General features: G+C 53.2%; 1 protein-coding gene across 2 annotated transcripts; it reads right to left on the minus strand.

Moving 5' to 3' along the window:
- Window positions 1–776: 776 nt before the first annotated feature.
- On the minus strand, window positions 777–20059 carry KATNB1 (katanin regulatory subunit B1). 2 transcript variants are annotated; one of them, XM_084755278.1, is made up of 20 exons: window positions 19903–20059; window positions 18386–18682; window positions 13589–13719; window positions 10682–10799; window positions 6178–6278; window positions 5825–5866; window positions 5275–5358; window positions 4992–5107; window positions 4695–4766; window positions 4424–4574; window positions 4130–4320; window positions 3888–4018; window positions 3491–3541; window positions 2616–2683; window positions 2384–2503; window positions 2137–2286; window positions 1838–1914; window positions 1689–1763; window positions 1425–1541; window positions 777–1182 (listed from the first exon to the last, which is right to left on the minus strand). In XM_084755278.1, exons 2-20 carry the CDS (start codon window positions 18423–18425, stop codon window positions 1050–1052), a joined length of 1968 nt encoding a protein of 655 aa, XP_084611404.1. In that variant the 5' UTR covers window positions 18426–18682; window positions 19903–20059; the 3' UTR covers window positions 777–1049. The 2 variants fall into 2 exon arrangements, with proteins under 2 accessions (XP_084611404.1, XP_084611405.1); XM_084755279.1 differs by having other exon boundaries at window positions 19814–20002.
- Window positions 20060–20146: the final 87 nt, after the last annotated feature.

Raw genomic sequence — 20146 nt, forward strand, 5'->3', positions numbered from 1 at the left:
ATGCAGACTCCAGGAGCCAGGAGTTCTCCTGCCCCCACACCCCCTGTATCATTTTGGTCTCCACTGTGAGGTACCCACTGTGTGCCTGTAACTACTGGCCCATGCCATAGTGGTGTCACTTCCATGTTAAAAATGGGAACTAAGGCTTTGGGGAGCTTCAAAGACCTGTCAGGTTTGCCAGCTCCACTGCTGACCCTGTGCTGGCCTTTCCTGCCAGTCTTTGGAACTGTGGCCACTAGGAACGACACCACTCTCTACCTACACATTTGTGCCTGGTCCCAGCCCCGGAGAACAGGGCCTGCAAGGGCTTCTCCCTTCTTGATGGCAGTACCAACAAGCTGCTCTGGAGGGCAGACTCTGAAGGGATGCCACCAGGGCAGAGACCAGTGCTCACCCAGCCAGCAATCATAGAGGTAGCTTCCTGTTGGCTGTGCAAACCACTCTATAGCGTCTTCCAAGGTCACCCCACCATCTAGTCTTTCAAGGCATCCAGAGGTCAAAAGGAAGGCAATGACAGGCTCTTAGCCAACCTAGTGGTAGCTAGACCCAAGGACAATTAGGCGTGTGGCTAAGACATCTGTGGCCTCACCTGTTCGGCTTCCACTTCCTCTTCCTCAGAGTGAAGCTGACCTGGTAGGTAGCCCTTTGCTTCGTGCCTGGCACTCTGCTGTCCCCTGCTGGCCACAGCCCGAAACTGCACTAGGGCTTGGAGTATGACAGTCTCAGCCTCACAGCAGCACGTCTGAGAGCCAGAGGATAGCCCTCGCACAAGGAAGTCAGGAACAGTTATAAATTTAATAAATCTGCCTGATAAGTTACAGCAGCAGCTCCGAGACTGGAGTTGCCCTGAGAAGCAAGGGCTGTGCAAGACTGCAGCTGCTGCCAGACAGGAAGTTGAGTCCACAACTGTGAAGGTGGTCAGTGAGTTGGCAACGGTGCCTCCAGGATGGCCATGAGGGCAAGAGTGGAGGCCAGGCTGAGGCTCGTGGGCCATGAGCAGACAACAAACCAGAGTGTGAGGCCAAGCCAGCGAGCTGCTCACGAACTCCTCAGTCCAAACTGGCCATGAGTAGGTGCAGCTCACGGAAGGCACTGCCATGGCGGCCACTCAAACCTGACTTGCTCTTGACGAGGCCACTGATGCTCTTGAGTTGTTTGAAGCAGAGTCGACACTTGTGCAGCCTGTAGGCCAAGGGGCAGCACCTGAGGATGCAGTCCACCCCACCTGGCCATGATGCCTGCCAGGCCAGGGGCTTTTGCTCCCCTAACCACTCCAGTCCCCTAAGCCATGCCAGCATGCAGGGATAAGCTAGGCCCTGGAGGAACCCGTGCTCTGGCCATAGCCATACATCTCCCTAGACACTGTTCTCAGTAAGCTATTTAGGACAGCCACCCACAAATGAGGATGAGAAGTAGACACTTACCTCTCCTCTCGGCTGATGTCCACACCCACAGAGGGTGGGGCTGCCAAAATGTCAGTGATAAGGGGCAGGAACCGCTGCAGGATCAGCTTCAAGGAGGTGCACCCGGTCTGGACATAGCTTCAGGAGCAAGATGGATGGAGTCATACACAGATGGTCCCAGAGCCAGAGATGATAAGAGAGAGAGAGGGGTCCTCCACAGATGGGGCACAGAGGTGTACACGCCTATTTCCACTCGGATGGCTCCGGGGTAGGAGGGGCCCCTACCTCTCATACTTGCTCTGCAGAAGTTTCTCTATCTGCGGCAGCACTGTGGTACACAGGTCCAGCTTCCACAGGGAGCTAGAGAAACAGCTGGGTGTGATGCTGTCAGCCAGCCCTGACCACCCCGCTCTTCTCCTCTTGAGACCACTTACGCTTTCTGGTTGACAATGTTCAGGAGGTCCACCACCACAGACAGGTCATTGATGGCCACTGCAGAGTCCACTGATGTCTGCAGACAAGTTCCATTAAGAGGATAGCACAGGATGGGAGTGGGTGGGGTTGGAGGCATGTTAACAGATTGGGCGGAGGGCAAGGCACAGCCTGACTTCAGTGCTCAACTGATGGAAGCTGGCCACTATAACACCACAGGGCTGCCACACCCCAGGGCCCCACTCTGTGGCTTCTTGTTTAGCCTAAAGTCCAAGCAAACAGGCGCTAAGGGTCGCCTCACCTTGATATCTCCTGTAGTCCACACGGCTCGTACAGTGTCCAGGTTCTTGTGGCGGCTGGTGAGTACTACACACATGGTGTCGTGGCCTTTGCGTATCTGTGACATGGCATCCTCGTCCACCAGCTCTGCCTGCTGGGGGAGCTTCACGGCCTATAGGGATGGTACCCAGATGCTGGCATGGGAGCAGATAGCACACTCCATTCTCTTTTCAGCCCTCAACCCCACCTCTTGGGCAGGCCCCACTCACGGGCAGGAAGTCAGAGGCCTTTAGGCCAATGGGCTCATTCCGTGTGGCAGGAATGACGACAGGCTCACCCTTGGGTGCAGGAGTAGAAGTCATGACTGGAGGTCGTGCTGGGACCTCGAGCTGCAGGGAGCAGAGGCTGAGCTAGCACCAGCCTGAGCCTCCCCTCACCTCCTGACAGTAAGGTCCCAACCCTGGCTTGGACCCATAGGACACCCTCTCTGCTCAAACATACATTTGGCACTGGCAACTGCACATCCATGGCTGGGCTGGGTTTTGAGGCCTCCTTTGCTGTGGCTGTGTCTAGGAGTAAAAAGAAAAGCTCATTGTCAGCCTAGAAGGACCTGATAGGAAGGGGTCAGAGATCAGGGTGGGATTCCATGATGTCTGTGATTGGGAAGGATCAGGAACTAGCAGATAAACAGAGGGAATCAGGGAGCTGGGAGCCTGTCAGTAGGTGGGGATCCTGGAAAACTGAGGCAGGGGTTGTCCTTGGATGTGTATAGATAGGACCCAGCAGCTTCAGGACAACCCTGCCCTTAGGAGTGGCAATTGTGAAAAGGGCAGATGAGTGGACAGAAAGCAGGAAACAGGGAAAGGCTCTCAGGAAGCAGTCTCACTAAGATGCACTGGGTTCCCTAAGGGAAGGCAGAACAGAGATGCTATGGAGGACAGACCCTTCGCGATTCCAAAGCACACCGAGTGTCCCTTTCTTCAGTCCTAAGCTTCTGGCCAGGGCTCTGTGGGTCTGGCCTCCAACTTGGCTCTCTGGCTCCTGGTCCAGGTCTGGGTTCTGATGATCCTGATTCCTCCCCCACCCCCAGATCTTGTCCCCCCTCTGCTCACTAGCCCTCAGACCTCTCAGAGCCTTGCTCTCCTAGTATCTGCAGAAGACCCAGTCCTCACGCACGCGCGCGCGCGCGCCTGTGTATGTGTGTGTGTGTGTGTCCAAGCATTCAGGCAAGGGCTTCAGGGAGGCAGCTGCCTGCAGCCTTCCTTAAATAGCCTCCAGGGCCTTTCCCTGGGACCAGGCACATAGGAGGCACTTTTAGGTGGGACAAGATCTAATTGGGTAGGCCTGGTGCTCAGAGGCAGCATTGCCCAACTCACCATCTTCTGGAGGTGCCGGAAAGGGCTCAGTTCTCCGGGGCGGTGTCCGACCTGCCAAGGCAAAGGGGGCTGATCCCTAAGTTCCCATAGGCTCTCTGGGAATAGGCCCTGTGTGTGGTCAAGGTCTTAATAAGATGGACACATTGCTGGACGGTCATCCCCAAGCACCAGTTCCCGGCCCCATGAACCCATATGCACCTATAGACCCTCTCTGCGCAGGGCAGAGGGCTAGGCGGGGGCCACCAATGAGTGGCTGCTGGACCTCGGCTTCAAGTGTCCAGGTCCCTGTTTCTGGAAATTAGCCCAGTACAAGATGTGGAGGCTAGGTAAGTTTTAGGGGATACAGCCATAGCTGGGTGTGGGGCCGTGAGGTAGGAGAGAGGGAGGGTGGCCTCACTGATGCTGTTCTTGGGCTGGAAGATCTCATTGTAATCCTCGGCGTTCTGGATCTCGGCCCGGGACTCACGCTCATCCCTGTCATCTTCACTGCTGGGGCTGCGCCGCTCACTCTCTGAGCTGTGCTTTACCCTAGCGGGTGCAGAGCCAAACAAAAAAGGCCAGGATCCTCAGTGAGGCCCAGGGTTGAGGGTTCAGGAGCCTTTTTGGGACATACACCCTGCCAGGGCCACCAGCACCCACCTCTGAGGCTTGCTGCAGGTTGTACTCGGCCGCTCGTAGATGCGGCGGAGGGAGACACCAGGGTTGGGAGTCTGTTGTGTCAGAGGCTGGCTAGCTTGCACAGGGTCCTGGGTCACAGTTCCTGTCCTGGTGACTCTCGTCAGGTCCACCACGTAGGAGGAGACATTACTCTGGGAGAAGGCCACACCTATCTGCGGGACATAGCAGAGTTGGCGTGGAGTGGGGCCAGACCCCGGGAGGCCCGGTAGATGGGACTGGGAGGGGGAAGGGGAAGGGGGGTGACTTGACCCTCACCAGCTGGTCATTGCAAATGGCCAGGTCAGCCACTTTGCCCCAGTTGACGAGGACCACATCAAAGCAGCGCTCAGGCTCCCAGCCGTAGACACGCAATGAGTCCTGGCAGCCGCTGTACAAGCAGCAGCCATCGGGGTTGAAGAGGACACTCCTAGGCCAGGTGAGAGTGGGCTGTCAGGCCTAGGGCCCTAGCTGGTACCCGACACCTGCAGAGGCTTACCCACATCCTACTATTCAACCGAGGGGCAGAGGGTCCACATGCTCTGCGTACCTGACAGGCCCTGGCTCCCCTTCAATGCAGCTCACCACCTGGAATTTCTCCAGGTCCCAGAAGCGGATTGTCCTGCAAAGATGGCCACAGGAAGCCAGTCCCTCATGCTGCCCACGGCCCTCCCTGCACTGCCCCACTAGAGTGTGTGGATCCTAACAGGTCAGGAAAGTACAAGAGCAGGACACTAGCCAGGGGAGGGATGCGACCAGGAACCAATCTTGGCTTAAACTTAAGTCTATGGTGGGGATAAGAGAAGGTGGAGACACTTGTCAGGCAATGTGCCTTATTTCTCCTCACCTGTCAGAGCTGCCAGAAGCTAAGAGATACTCATTGGGGTGAAACTCCACCACGTTGACAGGCCCTGTGTGACCAGGGAACTCGGACATCATCTTGCCAGCTGTCAGATCCCATAGCTGGAGCAGGGTGGGAAGAGGTAAGGGCCAGGCAGTGCCCTCGGTTGTAGGCCTGAGCTCAACAAGCATGAGCGTACATAAGCCCAGCCCACAGGGGGGTCAGGGCACAGTCTGGGCATGATCAGCAAGTCTCTGGGCCCAGCCTGCATGCCCACGTCAGGAGTTACCTTCACTGTGTGGTCATCTGCTGCTGATGCTAGCCACTTCCCATCAGGGCTGAACCGGAGGCACCGCACAGCCTGGCTGTGCCCCTGAGAAAGAAGGAAAAGAAGCAAGCTCTTTGGAGGGGCCTGGATCCTATGGCACCTCCCCATGCCCACTGCCTGCCAGGGCCTTCTTAGGGGCGAGACACAGAAACGGTGGATGGTCACTACTGGGAGACATGAGGGACACTTCCTTCTATGTGTTCTCCCGGCCTCCAGTGTTTCATGACCTCTTCCAAAAGCCGTTAGGGAAGGATTCTGTCGGTCAGAGTATTGCCACCTACCTATGCACAGGGAGCCTCGCACCCAGAGACACCAGCAAAAGCAAACATGGAACATTGTATCTATGTGGCTCTGGGGACTGGTGGAAAGCACTTCATCCTACTCCAGGTGTGTTGAGGTTTCACCTGCCATGGACTGCAGCCCCTCCCCCCTCCCCTCCCCACTGTAGTGTGGACCCAAGCTGTGATTGAAGCCACATAAGGTCATAGGTAATTTCGCAGGCCACGCTTACCCTATATCGGAAGACACAGCCTTTCCTCCTGATGTCCCAGAGCTGCAGGGGAGAGAAGCAGGGGTGGGGTAGGGAAGACGGATCAGGAGAGGTTGTGGTGGCCCTAGAGGCTAGGCCAGAGGGTACAGTGCAGCGCTGAGCAGGGAGGACTTCATACCTCTAGGTCATGACAACCCCAAAGAAAGAGGTTGGGAGGTTTGCCCAAGCTGTGCACCCCAAGTTGAAGTGTCTGGCCAGAGTCCACAGGTCCTCTATCCCAAGGATGGTGAGGACGCTGCCATGGAGGGAGGGTCCCCTTACACTTGACATAGGCAGAAGTCTGGTGGGAGATGGGTGGCAGGGTGTCACCTCACCTTGATGTTTGTGTCCTGGGAACCTGAGGCCACAAACTCGCCATAGGGGTGGAAATCCAGGCTGCAGATGTTGGCTTTGTGCCCCATGAGTGTGCGAAGAACTAATGAAGCAAAATAAAGCAAAGCCCCAAGTCAGTGTTAGCTGGCCAGCAGGGGGCAGCCAAGCCCATCTGTGTGTACAAGGCTGCTGGGCAGCAGTGGTCACAACAATTCTTGGTCCAGGCCATGTGGCCATGCGGCTACTATGCAGGGCACATAGCACCCAGGACAGTACCAGGGGGAGAGCAGGGAGCCTGCAGTAGGGGATCTGCTTGGCTGAAGAATCCAGGAAGACAAGGACAGTACCAAATGGATGGCAGTCATGGGCAAGAGGAGGATGTGGCTGGGACTCACAATGCCCAGTGGGATGGTACCTACGCAAGTGACCTTGAGGATGGCCCTAAAGCAAGTGGGAATGGAGGATACAGGGAAGACGCAGCCAGGAGCAGACTAGTCATCTACCGCTGCACTAGTGACACATCTAATGTGTTAAATAACAAACTTGTGTCTGGAGTATTCCAGGTAGTGTTCAAATCCTCCTCTTGTCTTGCTTTTTGAAAGTTTTATGCTTCAACTTCCCAAATAAAGCCTACCAGCCCATGAGTGCCAAGGGGTATAGAATCTAGGAATCCTTAGATTGTGTCAAGGCTTAACAGGGCGTGAGCTCTCACATTAGGGACAGACATGCAAGGATCTAAGCACAGGTGGACTGAGTAACTCTACTGCAGAATCCATCCATCCACACTAGGATGAGCTTGGCAGCCTGACAAAGCTAGCATCAGTCCTGGCTCTGCTTCTTCACTGCTGTGTGACCCTGGGTCATCCCTCTCCTCTCTGACCTGCAGGCTGGTTGGCAGTACGGACTAAGAAAATGAACACCAGGCACTAAAGGGTGGGACTATGCAGGTGTCAGTGGCTCTCGTTCTGGTTTCTTCCTAGAGGCCTGCCTTCACGGCCTCCAGCTTGTCCTTGGGACCATCCTCCCCAGACCTGAGAGCATGTGGCTTCTGCCTCTTCTGGTCTCAGCAAGGATGTGCTACTCCAGGCTATGGCCATCTAGGTACCCCCTGTCACTCACTGCACATCCACTGGGTACTTCTGGTGTCCAGGGCCTACTATACACTAGCTCAGAGTCCCTCTGACAATGCTAGGAGGTGGGCGGATGATGGCTCAGTGAGGTGTCCTCCCTGAAGCTGAACTGCAGAGGATGGACAGCAATTAGATCACGTGCTACCTCTGGGGTCCCACCTCTGGAGCCAGAGCTGCCTAGGCAGGAACAGAGCCGAGGAACCAGCTGTCCTAGCCAGGGTCAGCCGGCACCCAGCTCCACTGTCCATCTGGCCCCAGTGCTTGGTTTCTGGTGGGCTCAGCAGCTGGGATGACACCTTCTTATGCCTGAGGATGCCGCCAAGGCACCTGACTCATCCGTGGTCTGGATGTCCAACTCGGCTGCACCCCACACTGAGCCCTTGGCTTTCCCTGCTCCTTCGCTGTCTTGTATTGCTAGAAGCTCAGCAAGCCTGGGTAACACTCTGCCCTAGCCACCTTTTGCCTTGTTGCCACAGCAAGGGGAAACTCTTGTCACTAGAGGCTGGCCAACATAGGCCAGTTTCCTGAGGTGTGGGTGGCTTCCTGTGGGATCCACGGAGCCTGCACCCTTGCCTCCCAGCTGAGTGTGGAAAGCTGGCAGGACCGCATTCTTCTACCATGACTTCTGCCCTTACTTGTCTTTCCAGGGGATGCTTAGCCTTGGTCACAGGCTCTAGGGACTGCCGAGCGGAGGAGATTTGGACCTGTCTGCACATGTGGGGATCACCAAGGTCTCCCAGCGGGCTGGTTGTTCAGCCTCTGCCCACATCCTCCAGTGTTAACTGCGGCTCTCAGAAGCCCCTTTGGACCGGATGCTTCTGGGGATTCTCATCTCTTCTGGCCAGTGGGGCGGCAGTGGCCCTGAGGTCCTAGCTCACCCTGCTGGGAGCAAGCTTGAGAATCGGCACCTTGAGGTAGTCTGGACAGCAGAGAGCACTGGGCCAGCAGTACTGACACCAGGATTCAAGTTCCAGGTTCTGCCACCTACAGCCTCAGGGTTTTCACTAAGCCCTGTGCCTCCCACCTAACAAATTGGGAGGCCCTGCCCACCAGGCGTTATGGTCCCTTTCCACCTTGCTATCTGAAGGACTCACGCTCATCTCCCAGGTGAAGCACAGTGGTTGAGGAAGTCTGGGTTGGACTGTGGCTTCATAGCTTTTCCCTTTGGCCCTTGCTCCCTGGTGAATCATGAAGCATGGCGATAGTCACTGGGGACTGCGCCTTCTCAGTCAGAGCCTGCGGTCATAGCATGGTCCTCCCTATCTCTCATCTCCAGTGAGGAGCACAGAATTCTCTGAGGCCTGGTGTGGCCTGGCTGAAGAACCTTTGCTGAGACACAGTGCACAGCTGTTTGCCATAGAGGCATCTGGGGCTGTGCTCAACACACCATCAACATGTGGTCACTCTAGAGGGCTAAGGGATGCCATCTAGCCAGGGGGCCACAACACAAAACCACCAACCTTCCTGAACGAGGTTCCTGAACTGCAGGGCACACATGCCAATGGCTACTGTTCTGCAGCAAGGCCTGTTAGGCTTAGCTAGGCTCAGGGAGCTCTCACTAGACGAGAAAGGCTGACGCCTCCAAGCTACAGCAGCTGGCCCCAGAAACAAGCAACCTGATTCCACTCAGGTCTCCTGAGGTTAGCCTGAGCAATGGTTGGGGAAAACATGCTGTGTTAGCTGTCAATACTGCAGAGCAGGGAAGGGAGTTCCATATCAAATTCCAGATTTTTCTGGCAAATCTGTGGGGCTACTGGGGCTGGTGGCCCCCACAGAGAAGACAGCACCCAGTGTGGCCACAACCCAGAGTGAGAGTTTCTAGACCAAGAGGAACCTGTGAGGTCCAAGCTCAGATGTGAGAACGCGCCCACAGAAAGGCTTGAGCTGCGAGGCCAGGACACATCCTACAAACCGAGGGAAGAAGAGGGAAGGAAGAAGCAGATCCCATGAAAAGGGCCAACAGAACAGCCCTAGATTCTGCCAGCAACCCTGGGACCTAAAAGCAGAGCAGTGGCACCTTCAAAATCCCACTCTGTTTCCAATAGAATTCTACATTTGAACTCAGAATAAAGTTGCTTTCAGCCATGGAGGGTCCCTAACGCTGTGCCTGCCATTTGCCCTCAGGGCCAGAGACCAAACCAGGGCCTCACAGATGCCAACCAAGCAAGGGCCCTACTGCTAAATTACGCACTTGCCCCTGTACTTTGAGTCAGCATGGGCTTGAACTTGCAATCTTCCTGCTTCTGCCTCCTGAGAGCTCAGACTCCAGGTGTGTGATACCACACCAAGCTCCCTTCAGCCTTTTGGAGTAGATCATGGAAGAAGAAAGTGCTCCACCTGGAGAGGAGGAAACCACAGTAGACCCCAGGACAAGCCAAGACAGAGATGAGGAGGCCATGGGTGATGGCTAGCCTGCAACCCAAGGGCTCCCAGGTGCACCTGGGATGATGATTAATGATGTTGTGACAGGAATTTTGAAAATGCACATGGAAAAGGGAGCAACTGTTCACTCCATGGAAACCAAGTCACAAAAACAAATACTCCAGGCGGGGTCCTTACAGCACAAACACTGACCATGTAAACTGTAAGACTGCAAAAACAGGAAGAGAAATGTGGGCAATGGGATCAGGCCTGGGGTGGTCACTGAGAGCCAAGTACTGCCTCTCACTGCAGGAGGTCTCATTTGAAGCTTTTCGTTTGTTTGTGGTGGGATCTTACACCATAGGCTTGGCCTTCAACCTCACAGCTGTCTTGCCTCAGCTTCCACTATGAGAGGCCAACCTGTTTTTGTTAGGAGAAAAGGAAGTGCAGAGCCATGGGTTTAGGAGAGGGATGGTGGTGGTGGGAACAATAGCAAAGAAGGGAGAACAGAGGCCCTTAGGACAGCGGAAGGATTGCAGCGAAGGCCTCATGGACCTTGCGCCACCAAGGTTCATGCTAAAATGAACTTTTCAAAAGTGTGTGTTATTCCTGTCAAAGTGAAAATAAAATGAAGGCAAAGGGAAGAGAAGCAAAGAGAAGATCCAGCTACCCAACACCTATCCCAAGGTGGGGTGTGCGCCCCAGTATCGGAACGGCTCTCCCCACACGCCTATCTACCTATTCACATGCCCTGCAGGTGCCGCCTGGTGTCTGAAGTCCCTCCAGGTTCTGAATACACACACGTACATGTACACACACACCGTGCGGTTCATCACTGGGCGCCTCCCCATGCCAGCACTTAGGAGATGGGCTGAAGGAGTGGTATGGATGGCATGCCACCACTCTGGCCAGTGCTTGAGGAACAACGCACCCGGACCTCCTGAAGGAGGCAGCCCAGTGCCCCCAGCCTGAAGTGGGGCCCACACACAAGTCAACAGTAAGCAGGGAGACCTACTTTTGGCAGCTTCCAGGTCCCAGACACGGATGGAGCCGGACTGGGAACCGGCTACGATGAGCTCCTCAGGGGTGTTGAGGCGGACGCTCTCCACAGGGGACGTGTGACCTGTCAGGCTCTGCAGAGGAGAGAGGGGAGCAGTTCCAGTGAACTGCAGAGGTAACCTCCCAGCTACTGCCCCGAATTTAGGGTCCCCAAGAATGGATTCAGTAAGAAGCAATACGTGGTGAGATGCTCTCTGGGGCTCCACCTATGCTCTACCTCAACTGAACATGATGGCTCATCAGCACCAGGATAAAGCAGCCCTTCAAATGGCTGTGACCCTAACATTTGGGAGATGAGGCAGGAGGATGAGATCCAGGCCACTCTGGACTACATAGTGAGATCCAGGCCAGTCTTGGTTACACACTGAGACCCTGACTTAAAAAGGAAGGAAGGAAGGAAGGAAGGAAGGAAGGAAGGAAGGAAGGAAGGAACGAGGGAAGGAAAGAAGGAAAGAAAAGAAAAAGGAACCAAACTAAATCCAGGTGTCTTCAGCCTTATCCCTTCTATGGTGAGTGCTCCTGGAATGGGCATCACCTAGAGAAATGGCTCTGGGCCACTGGAAGGGAACACAGGGTCAAGATGAGATGCTGAACCTTTGCTCTGAGTCTGAACGCTCCCATGCAGGCTACGCCCATCTCTATGCAAGCTGAACACATCTCCACTGCCTGCCCCCTGGGTGCCTGTGCCCCTGGGTGCCTGTGCCCCCCACCCCCGGACTATGCCTGCTTCATGCTCCCAGGGGCCTGGGAAGGTCTGCTGGAGGATAGGTGGGTTTTTGCAGATCTATAGCACCAGAGCAAGGAAAGCTGGGCCAGGGAAGGAAGGAGGTGGTGCCACCTTCAGCTTCTGGGAGAGAAGGCCAGAACCCAAGTCCATGGTGTCTGTCATTCTTTGCTCAATACTGGCCCCTCAAAACCTTTACTAAAGCAACATTTCTGATGGGGACATGTGAGAAACAGTGGTAGGGGTCTACATGGACCTAGGCTTCCGGGACCCCAACGGAACAAAAATACCCCCCATGAGAAATAGGCATTCTCCTCAAACCCACAGTCCAAGGCTGGGTGTGGCGACACACACCTGCAACCTCAGCAGGAAGGATCCCCCCTGGTCTCTGATGCAGGACAATTTCCAAGCTCAAGGCCAGCCTGGGCTATACCTAAGACCTTGTCTCAAAAAACCAAAAGCATCACAATTCTTCAGGGACCTTATTCTCTGCAAGCACAAACCCAAGGTTATTCAGGCCAAGAGGCTGGAGTCCATGCAAATGTCCACCACAGAACCCCTCCAAACACAAGGAAGACTGGGCTCTGCAAGGCTAGGATGGTGTACGCAGAATGAGACCACTAGAGGGAAACCTATTTATTTGTCCATGGACTAAATAATTCCAGCACACAGGAGGAGGCTCGCTATCTCAGGGAGGACACAGACGTCACTAAAGGGTGAAATACTTCAGCATTCACCTTCTTATTTTTTGGTGAATTTTTATTTTTACTTTTTTAAATATTTAGGCAAGCACTCTACCATTAAGCTACATCTCTAGCCTATGCTGAATATGTTTTAATTTATGTGTTATTACTTTGGCATCTTGTTGGGAATGAAAAGATTTGAATTCTGCAAACAAAACAAAACAGGGGCTGGAGAGATGGCACTGGCTGCTCATCCAGAGGACCTGGAATCAATAGCCCCAACATGGCAGTTACCAACATCTGTGACGCTAGTTCCAGGAATGCCAATGCCACCTTCTGGCTTCTACAGGCACTGCATGCACATAGTGCACAGACATACATGCAGGCAAAAATACCCATACCCATAAAAATAAAATAAAACAAATACATCTTAAGGAAAAAATTAAAACCAAAGCAATTCTCCTCTTATGGAACCCTGACATACTGGCTATGATCTGAATGTGTCTCGGTTTTACTCAGGCTCACAAAATCACTGAAATGACCAGGTTTTCACCGACAGCCATCATCTTCCCCCATTATTTGTTTACTTGACCAAAAGTCAAAAGAATGACAATTGGCTAAACCGGCAAGGACACAGGGGACAGCCTTGCTCCTGGGCTGTGGGTAAAAATGTAAAGTGACTTCTGGGGCCTGCTGTGACAACTTCTCAGACTTGCATACTCTGGGCCTAGACACAGTGATCAGGGATAGCTCAAAAGTTTGGACAAATGAGAATGTTTGATGGAGTGTGGCTGAGCTGGAGCCAGCAGCCCAGCTGATGACAGGGTGTGGCTAAGCTAATTACAGCTCATCCCTGTGATGGAAACCAAGAAGCCACTTAAGAGCATGCTGTAAATCAGTATCTGTTGACACAGGAAAATCCTCATGACACTGTCATTCTATAGAACCAGGTCACACAAGAGTAAGAGTCTGAGGTACACGCATGTATTCACATCTGTGTCTTCTACTCCACTATCTAGAAAGGCACAGACTGAAACCTGGTTGACTTTGGACAATGGAACTGCCTGAAATTACTGTTTTTTTCCCTTCTACTTATGCTGGCCTGCCTTGGAGAGCAGCCTGCAGCCTTGTATATGGTATGTGATCAATAAAGCTGCTTAAAGAAAGGCCCCCAACTGACTTCCCTCTGTTCCTTTCATTAGACAAAGCAATACCCACACACAGCTGACACTGGAGTGTGGGGCTCATTTAAACTGTCCCATGACCACCTTGGAGTTCTGTCCCACACCTGTGTCACCCCTCTTCCTGAGGGCTGGCCACTATCCCACCTGTCTTGGGCTATCCTGGGCTACTCTGAGCAGACAACTGGGGTAGCACTAATAGTGTGCTGGGCCACTCTGGTGACCTGGGATCTGCAGAGCTCCCTCCCCCTCCCCTGAGGGCGGTCATTACTCACCATGATGCAGTTAGGCTTGTTGATGGACCACAGATTGACACGGCAGTCATCCCCACCAGTAGCCAATAGCCTCCCCGAGGCCTTGCCCAGCACCAAGGAGGACACATTGCTGGCATGGGCAACGATCTCTTCTACAAGGGAAAGGAGAGGAAGAAAGTGGTCAGGGACTTTGACAGGCCATATGGAGGATGCTCGGCCACCAGCTCTCTGAACACGATGTCCAGACAACCCTCATCAACTTGAGGACAAGCAACAGGGCAAAGTGTGGGCCAGAGACTGAGAGGACTGTCTCTCCACCTCAGCTCCCAGCTCTTAGGCCTCCTCCTGAGTTCCTTTCTCTTCACATCAGCTGGCAACACAGACTGCACAGTACACCCTCCACATACACACACATACTCAACCATCTGCTGATGGGGCATGCTTGGGATAGGTGCATCCATAAAGCTGGGCACATGGTGCACACTTGTAAACTTGGCACAAGGGAGGCTGAGGCAGAAGGGCCTTGAGTTCCAGGCCAGCTTGGGCTACAGGCAAGACAAAACAAGCACCTGTACTATCAGTATGCATAGACTGTTCCTCATTGCTAGTCCATAGACAATACAATGCACAAATTATTTAAACAACACAACACGGTATTCAGTATCACAAGTAACAGAGATGAGTCAAGGAACCCAGAGGAAGTGCGGGTTTCTTTGCAAATGTCAAATCATTGTATAAAGGAATGAGTACAGGTTGGGCGTGGTGGCGCATGCCTTTAATCCCAGCACTCCAGAGGCAGAGGCAGAGGCCGACGGATCAATGTGAGTTCAAGGCCAGCCTGGCCTACAAAGTGACTCCAGGCCAGCTAAGACTACACAGAGAAACCCTGTCTCGAAAAACCAATAAAATAAAATAAAATAAAGGACCGAGTGCATGCAGACTTGGCTATCTATGTGGAGGGGTCCTGGAACCAGTCACCACAGGTACTGTGGGAGGACAAAGTTCACTTTGAAAAACTGGATTCTTTTTTTTTTTTTTTAAATCTACCTTGTCTTAAGCACTAATATGCAGACAGATTAATAATGTTTTTTCTATGATACAAAAAAACATTAAAAATAAATTTTTCAAAAAATGGACCCACGCATCACCTAAGTGCCTTCTAAGCACTCAGGTGCCACCCATCCAGACACCTGGGACACACCTTCAGAAGAATTCAGGTACCCTCTAGATGCCTGTCCCTGGCTCCCAATTCAGACTTCTGAATCAGGTGCTAACCTGAGCTCTGCCAGCTGCACAGCCTAGGACAAGTCACTGACCCTCTAAGAGGGTCCCTGTCTAGACAACAGGATAACCCCAGGGCCAGGTCATTGGGAACAGGCTGAGAGGCAGACAGAAGACTGGCCCCTGGGACAGAGTAGCCAACAGGGGTCCCAGGTAGGCAGGGAGTAGGTTCCATAAGGATAGCGGCAGGAGGCAGCACAGACAGCAGGAGCTGGGCGGGGGAAAGCTGACCTTGAGGGCTCGGAAATAAGGCCTATGGACAGTGCGCCAGAGCCCCCAGCTTGGACCATAGCAGGAGGGCCAAAGAGGGAACACAGGCGGGAACTGCGGACCTTAGCAGTGCTCCAGAAAGAACAAACTCAGCAGAGAAACAAGAGAAAGACTAGGCCTCCAAGCCAATCCCTGGTCCCCAATTTCCTCTGGGAACAAGTAGAAAGGAAAAGACAGGTCTCTCACACAGACAAAAGGAAACCCCAATATGCAGATGCCCTTAAGAGGACTGGCTTAGGTGACATGGAGGAGGATGTCATGGCTGTTAGTAAAGGGCTCCTCCCTTACCACAGGTCCTATGCTACCTAGTCTGGGTAGCTCTTATGTGATCTGCAGACCACAAGGACACTGGAAGACAGGCCCAGAAAAGCCAGGCAGTCTGGGCTTCCAGAGACACCCAGGGTTCCAACCCAAGGCACAGCTTCTGAAATGACATCTCCTTGCAGGGCCTAGCAATGCACAGCTAGCTATGGCCCAACCAGGGTGAGAGTTCCTTGTAAGCCTAGACACTTCCAATCTAGGTACTGGAAGGCCTGCCACCTGGATCCAGCGAAGAGGGTTTTGCTCTAATTCTCATCTCAACCACAGTCTTGTCCTTTGCACACATGGGACAGTTGCCATCAGGCTTGAGCCATAAACCCTTACACATCTGTCCAACCTGGCAGGAGGGCCATGCAGCTGTTCCGGAGTGCTCGGCTATGGAGGCTCCACTCCCTGTCTCTGCAGCCACACCCTGAATTCATCAGTGGACGCCCCCAGACACCTTCTCTGGTTCTCACCCTCCCCAGGCAAAGGGAGGAAAGCCTGGCTGATTCCCACCCCAGCAAGCCACAGGATGACCTCTAGAGCCGGCCACAAATGGGTAACATTAGAACTTCCAGGCATCTGCTCCAGGCCTGGCCACTGGGAGGCTGTGGAAGGACAATTTCCTGCCTTCAGGCTTCAGGGGGATCAGATGGATCCTAGGCAGGGCCTGGAACAGGTTGGGGGGCGGGGAGGGCGGGGTATGATGACTCCCCTTTAAGTAGGGGCTGATGGGAACCCGTGCAGACAGGAAGCCACAGGCACAGCCCTCACAGAAGGCTCCCTCTCTAGGTGGCTTGGAAAACACCAAGCAGCAATGGCCCACACGTGGGTACTGGATTTTCATGCAAGCAGATCATATTTTTCAGTGTCTCCTGGCAGGCCAGGTGACAGCTGCTGCTTTCCCTCCTGCATAAGACAACAGCACCCTCCCCAACCCAACCCCAACAGTATAGCCTAGCATATTTCAGCCAAAACTGGGGATCACTCCTGGTCCGCCCACAGATCCTAAGGACTTTCATCCTAGGAGGAATATACAAAGGACAGGGGTTCAGGAACCCCACACTGGTAAAGAGCCTTCTGATCCTCACCACACCCTTGAGCCCCAAGAAGCCCCAGCCTATGTGGCCTCAGGCTATCTACCCATAAACCTCTGTGCACAAGAAATTGTCAGATCCCCCAAATAGTTGAGCACATTACTGCCTGCTGCTTAAATCCTTTGATGCTTGGGGTCTTTGATGCCAAAGGTCTCCTGGACATGTGTCCCTGCAGAACTCACTAGGTTTATGTGGTACCACTTTCTCCTTGCTGATGTGTGACAGCTCTATAGCTTTTGCACTTGCTGCTCACTCACTCTCTACCCTCATCAGTAATTCATAGACTCAAAGCACACACAGACACACACAGATACATACACGTGCATGTGTGCTCAAATTTAAAACAGGATTGGAAAGGGATGTGGTTCTGATCCTTGCCTATGCTCTTCCAAGCCGAGTGCCCACTATCCAGTGACTTTGGATATTTGGGCCCTCACTTGCTCCCTAGCATCTGGTTCTACCTTCAGGTAGGGTAAACCATTACAGAGTTGCATGCATAATGCCAATAAATACAAAGCTACTCCACTCACCGGAAGTATACCTTTCTTGAGTGCCATTAACAGGGTTCTCCCAGAACCCTAGAGCTTTGGAAAGCAACTTGAAAATGGTCCCAGTCTCCTGTTTTACAACTGAGGAAACGGAGACCCAGAAAACAGCTTTGCCCAAAGTCTCCTTCTCTGCCCAGGGATGGCTATTGCAGAATGGGACCAGGCACAGCACACAAACCTATGACAACCAGCTATAGCTGGGGAGAAAGCCACAGAGGTGAGATGCAGGTCCTACAAACGCGATCTTGGGATCCTCAAGAGCTTTTTAGAGGCCCCAAAAGAACAAAGGTGGGTTTGTTTTTTTTTTCTTGGGGGGGGGGGTCACACAGAGTTTCTTTATGTAGCCTTGGCTGTCCTGGAATTGCTTTGTAGACCAAGCTGGCCTCAAACTCACATCAATCCTTTTGCCTCTGCCTCCCAAGTGTTGGGATTAAAGGGGCATACCTTTGGTACTCTCATTTGCTCCAGAGGAGTCTTCAAGAAGACACACAGCATGTAATGACATCATCACTACTATCAGGTTTGAATATATATGTATATTTGTATGTATGCCTGTGTGTCTCAGTACCATTTTTCAACATAGCATATATGGATAAGTCTAATTTCATAATAGAAAGCCCTTTGAGGTCCTCAGTAATTTAAAAAAATATGTATTTACTTACTATGTATACAATGTTGTGTCTGCATGTACAAGTGCATGCTAGAAGAGGGCATCAAATCACATTTTTAAGAAAATGAAAGAGCCAAACATGATGGCACAGTTCTTTAATCCCAGCATGCAAGAGAGAGAGGCACATGTCCTGGGCTACCCAAGGTTATAGAGACATCCTATCTCTAAATAAATAAATTAATTAATTAATTAAAAGAAGAATATAAGAGTTTGGACTAAAGAATTCTGAACTGTGTCTGCTTGATTATACTTCAGAGGCCTGTCAGCATCTTTGTGCACCCGCCCATCCATCCCAAGATACTTTCATCTGGTAGAGGAAGAGGGCCTTGGAACATGTCTGAGATCCCTAGAACACCTTTCCGCCTTTCTCAACACACTCTGCCCATCAGCCCGACTGACAATCCACTGACAGGATGGATTTCACGTGAGTCTTGGAGCAACCACAGGGCATAGGTGCAATTATTTTGCTGCCTCAGCCTCAGTAGGATTAAGCCACTCGCCCAATGTGATCTGTGTATCTGTCTCCCTTAAAACAAGGACCGAGTCTCCTTCGTGCCAGGAAGAGGGAACTGAGCTGAAGGCTCGGGCTCCCCAGCAATGGGCAGCTCACAAAACAACAACGTGATAGAGACAACTGCTAAGTACTTACGCAACTTCCAGGCAGTCTTGGTGACCACAGGGGTGGCCATGCTTCAGGGGGTGGCACCTGAGACCTCACCCACAAAACGGGTTGTGCTTTTCTCTGTGGGGTGGGGGTGGATCCCCCCCAGATCCGACAATCAAGTTGGCAGGGAGTTCCCACACATCCAGGCAGAGAGTCCTCCTCTCCTAGGCCAGGACTGCCTGGTGGTTTAGATCGTCCGCTACCAAGCTGCAGCCTGTACACATAGGTCAGGATCCCAGATCATGGAATGTCAGGCTTGGGCCATGTCAGCTCAACACCGGGCTAGAATACAAGCAGAGGGAATCCTGGGTTAGGAAAAGCAGTTCCCTGGGTCACCAAAGCCATTTCAGACCCCAGTGCCTGAAGGTGCAGTCCACCCTGGGTCTGAAAACTTGTCCAGTTACCTCTGTGACTCAGATCCCAAAGGTAAAAGACCTTTTCTTGGTAGCTGGGCCTAGTGGCCCATGTCTTTAACCCTAGCACTCAAAAGCCCAGGCAATTAGTAGGGCCTCCATCAGTTCAAGCCAGTCTGGTCTACATAATGAGACCAGATCTCCCTGTCTCAAGGAGGAGGAGGAGAGAGGAAAAGAGGGAGAGGAAAGGAGGGGAAGAGGAGGGAGGAGGTGGGGAGCTGACTTCTCAGAGGATAATGGCTGTCTTAAGTGCCAGCACCTGTAGCAGAACAGGGAGGAACACGTGTCTGCAGTTCACACAGATTTGCACCTCATATATTGGATGGGACGCTAGAATCTGAGGCTATGTTTACCGGCCCATGAGAGGCACCCAAAAGGCAAAGAGAGAGACCCAGAGACGTGGGGGGGGGGGTTGGGGGAGGGAGAAGGGGGGAGGGAAAGAGAGGAAGGGAGGGAGGAAGAGAGTGACAGTAAAGGCCTTTTGGAGGATTCTGAGGGTTCAAACTTCTGCCCCCCCCCCCATCCCCAACTCCTGATAAGGGAACCACGCCTACTCTCAAGGGCATAGCTAGGAATTGAGTTTCCAGTCCAGGTGTGAGTCGGAATGACACCTCAATTCTAAAAGGCCAGAACATGGATGGAGCCTTCCACAGCCACGGCCCTTCACTGCATTCTCTTTTTCTTGTCGCCTGTGCGCCCACTCTGGCACATCATGAGCTCCCTAAGTTGGCCACGCCTCGCCAGACCCTCTTTACTTCTCTTTCTCCGCTGCTATCAGAGTCCCCCCATTCATTCGCTCCCCTGTCTCTGGAGCCCCAACTCAATCCGGTCCTCTGCATGCCCTCAGCCCTGCTTCCGGCCCTCTAGTTTTCTCTCTCCGGCCTCCACACACCCGTCCTGCTCGCTCATCCCAAATCTTGCTCTGGTCCCTCAGCTTCGCCTGACCCTCCGCCCCTCTCTCTTGAGGGGCACTGGCTCCAGCCTGCCCGGGCCGAGAGACCTCTGCCGGCGACTCGATTGTCCCCTCCAGGTTCGGCGAAGACCAGGACCATCTTCCCCTTGATTCCAAGACCCCGAGGGCCACTCTACCTGCAGCTGTAGCTCTGGAGGCCAAGGCTTCCCTCCAGGCGCGACCCCCACTTGCCTCCATCCTCTGCCCTGATTGGCCGCTGCTTGACAACCGACCCTCACAACAAAACCTCCGGCCTAGAGTCCCTCCCACTTCACTTCTTACACCAATCAGTCGCCACGGACGCTCCGCCTTCCTCTGGGATTTGACCAATGGAAGCAAGCGCTTCTCCCGATTTGCGTAACTACCCGCCTCCTTTTCCTG

Source organism: Acomys minous, assembly GCF_964271855.1.
Source record: "Acomys minous genome assembly, chromosome: 14".
Lineage (NCBI taxonomy): Eukaryota > Metazoa > Chordata > Mammalia > Rodentia > Muridae > Acomys > Acomys minous.

What these genes read in the sequence shown, in the direction of transcription:
- KATNB1 (XM_084755278.1), bottom strand. Translation starts at nt 18,425, where the DNA reads ATGGCCACCCCTGTGGTCACCAAGACTGCCTGGAAGTTGC. An exon ending in CCCAGGACACAAACATCAAG is followed by an intron (nt 5,867 to 6,177) that starts GTGAGGTGACAC and finishes TCTCCCCTGCAG; the next exon opens with CTCTGGGACATCAGGAGGAA. An exon ending in AGGCCTCTGACTTCCTGCCC is followed by an intron (nt 2,287 to 2,383) that starts GTGAGTGGGGCC and finishes CCATCCCTATAG; the next exon opens with GCCGTGAAGCTCCCCCAGCA.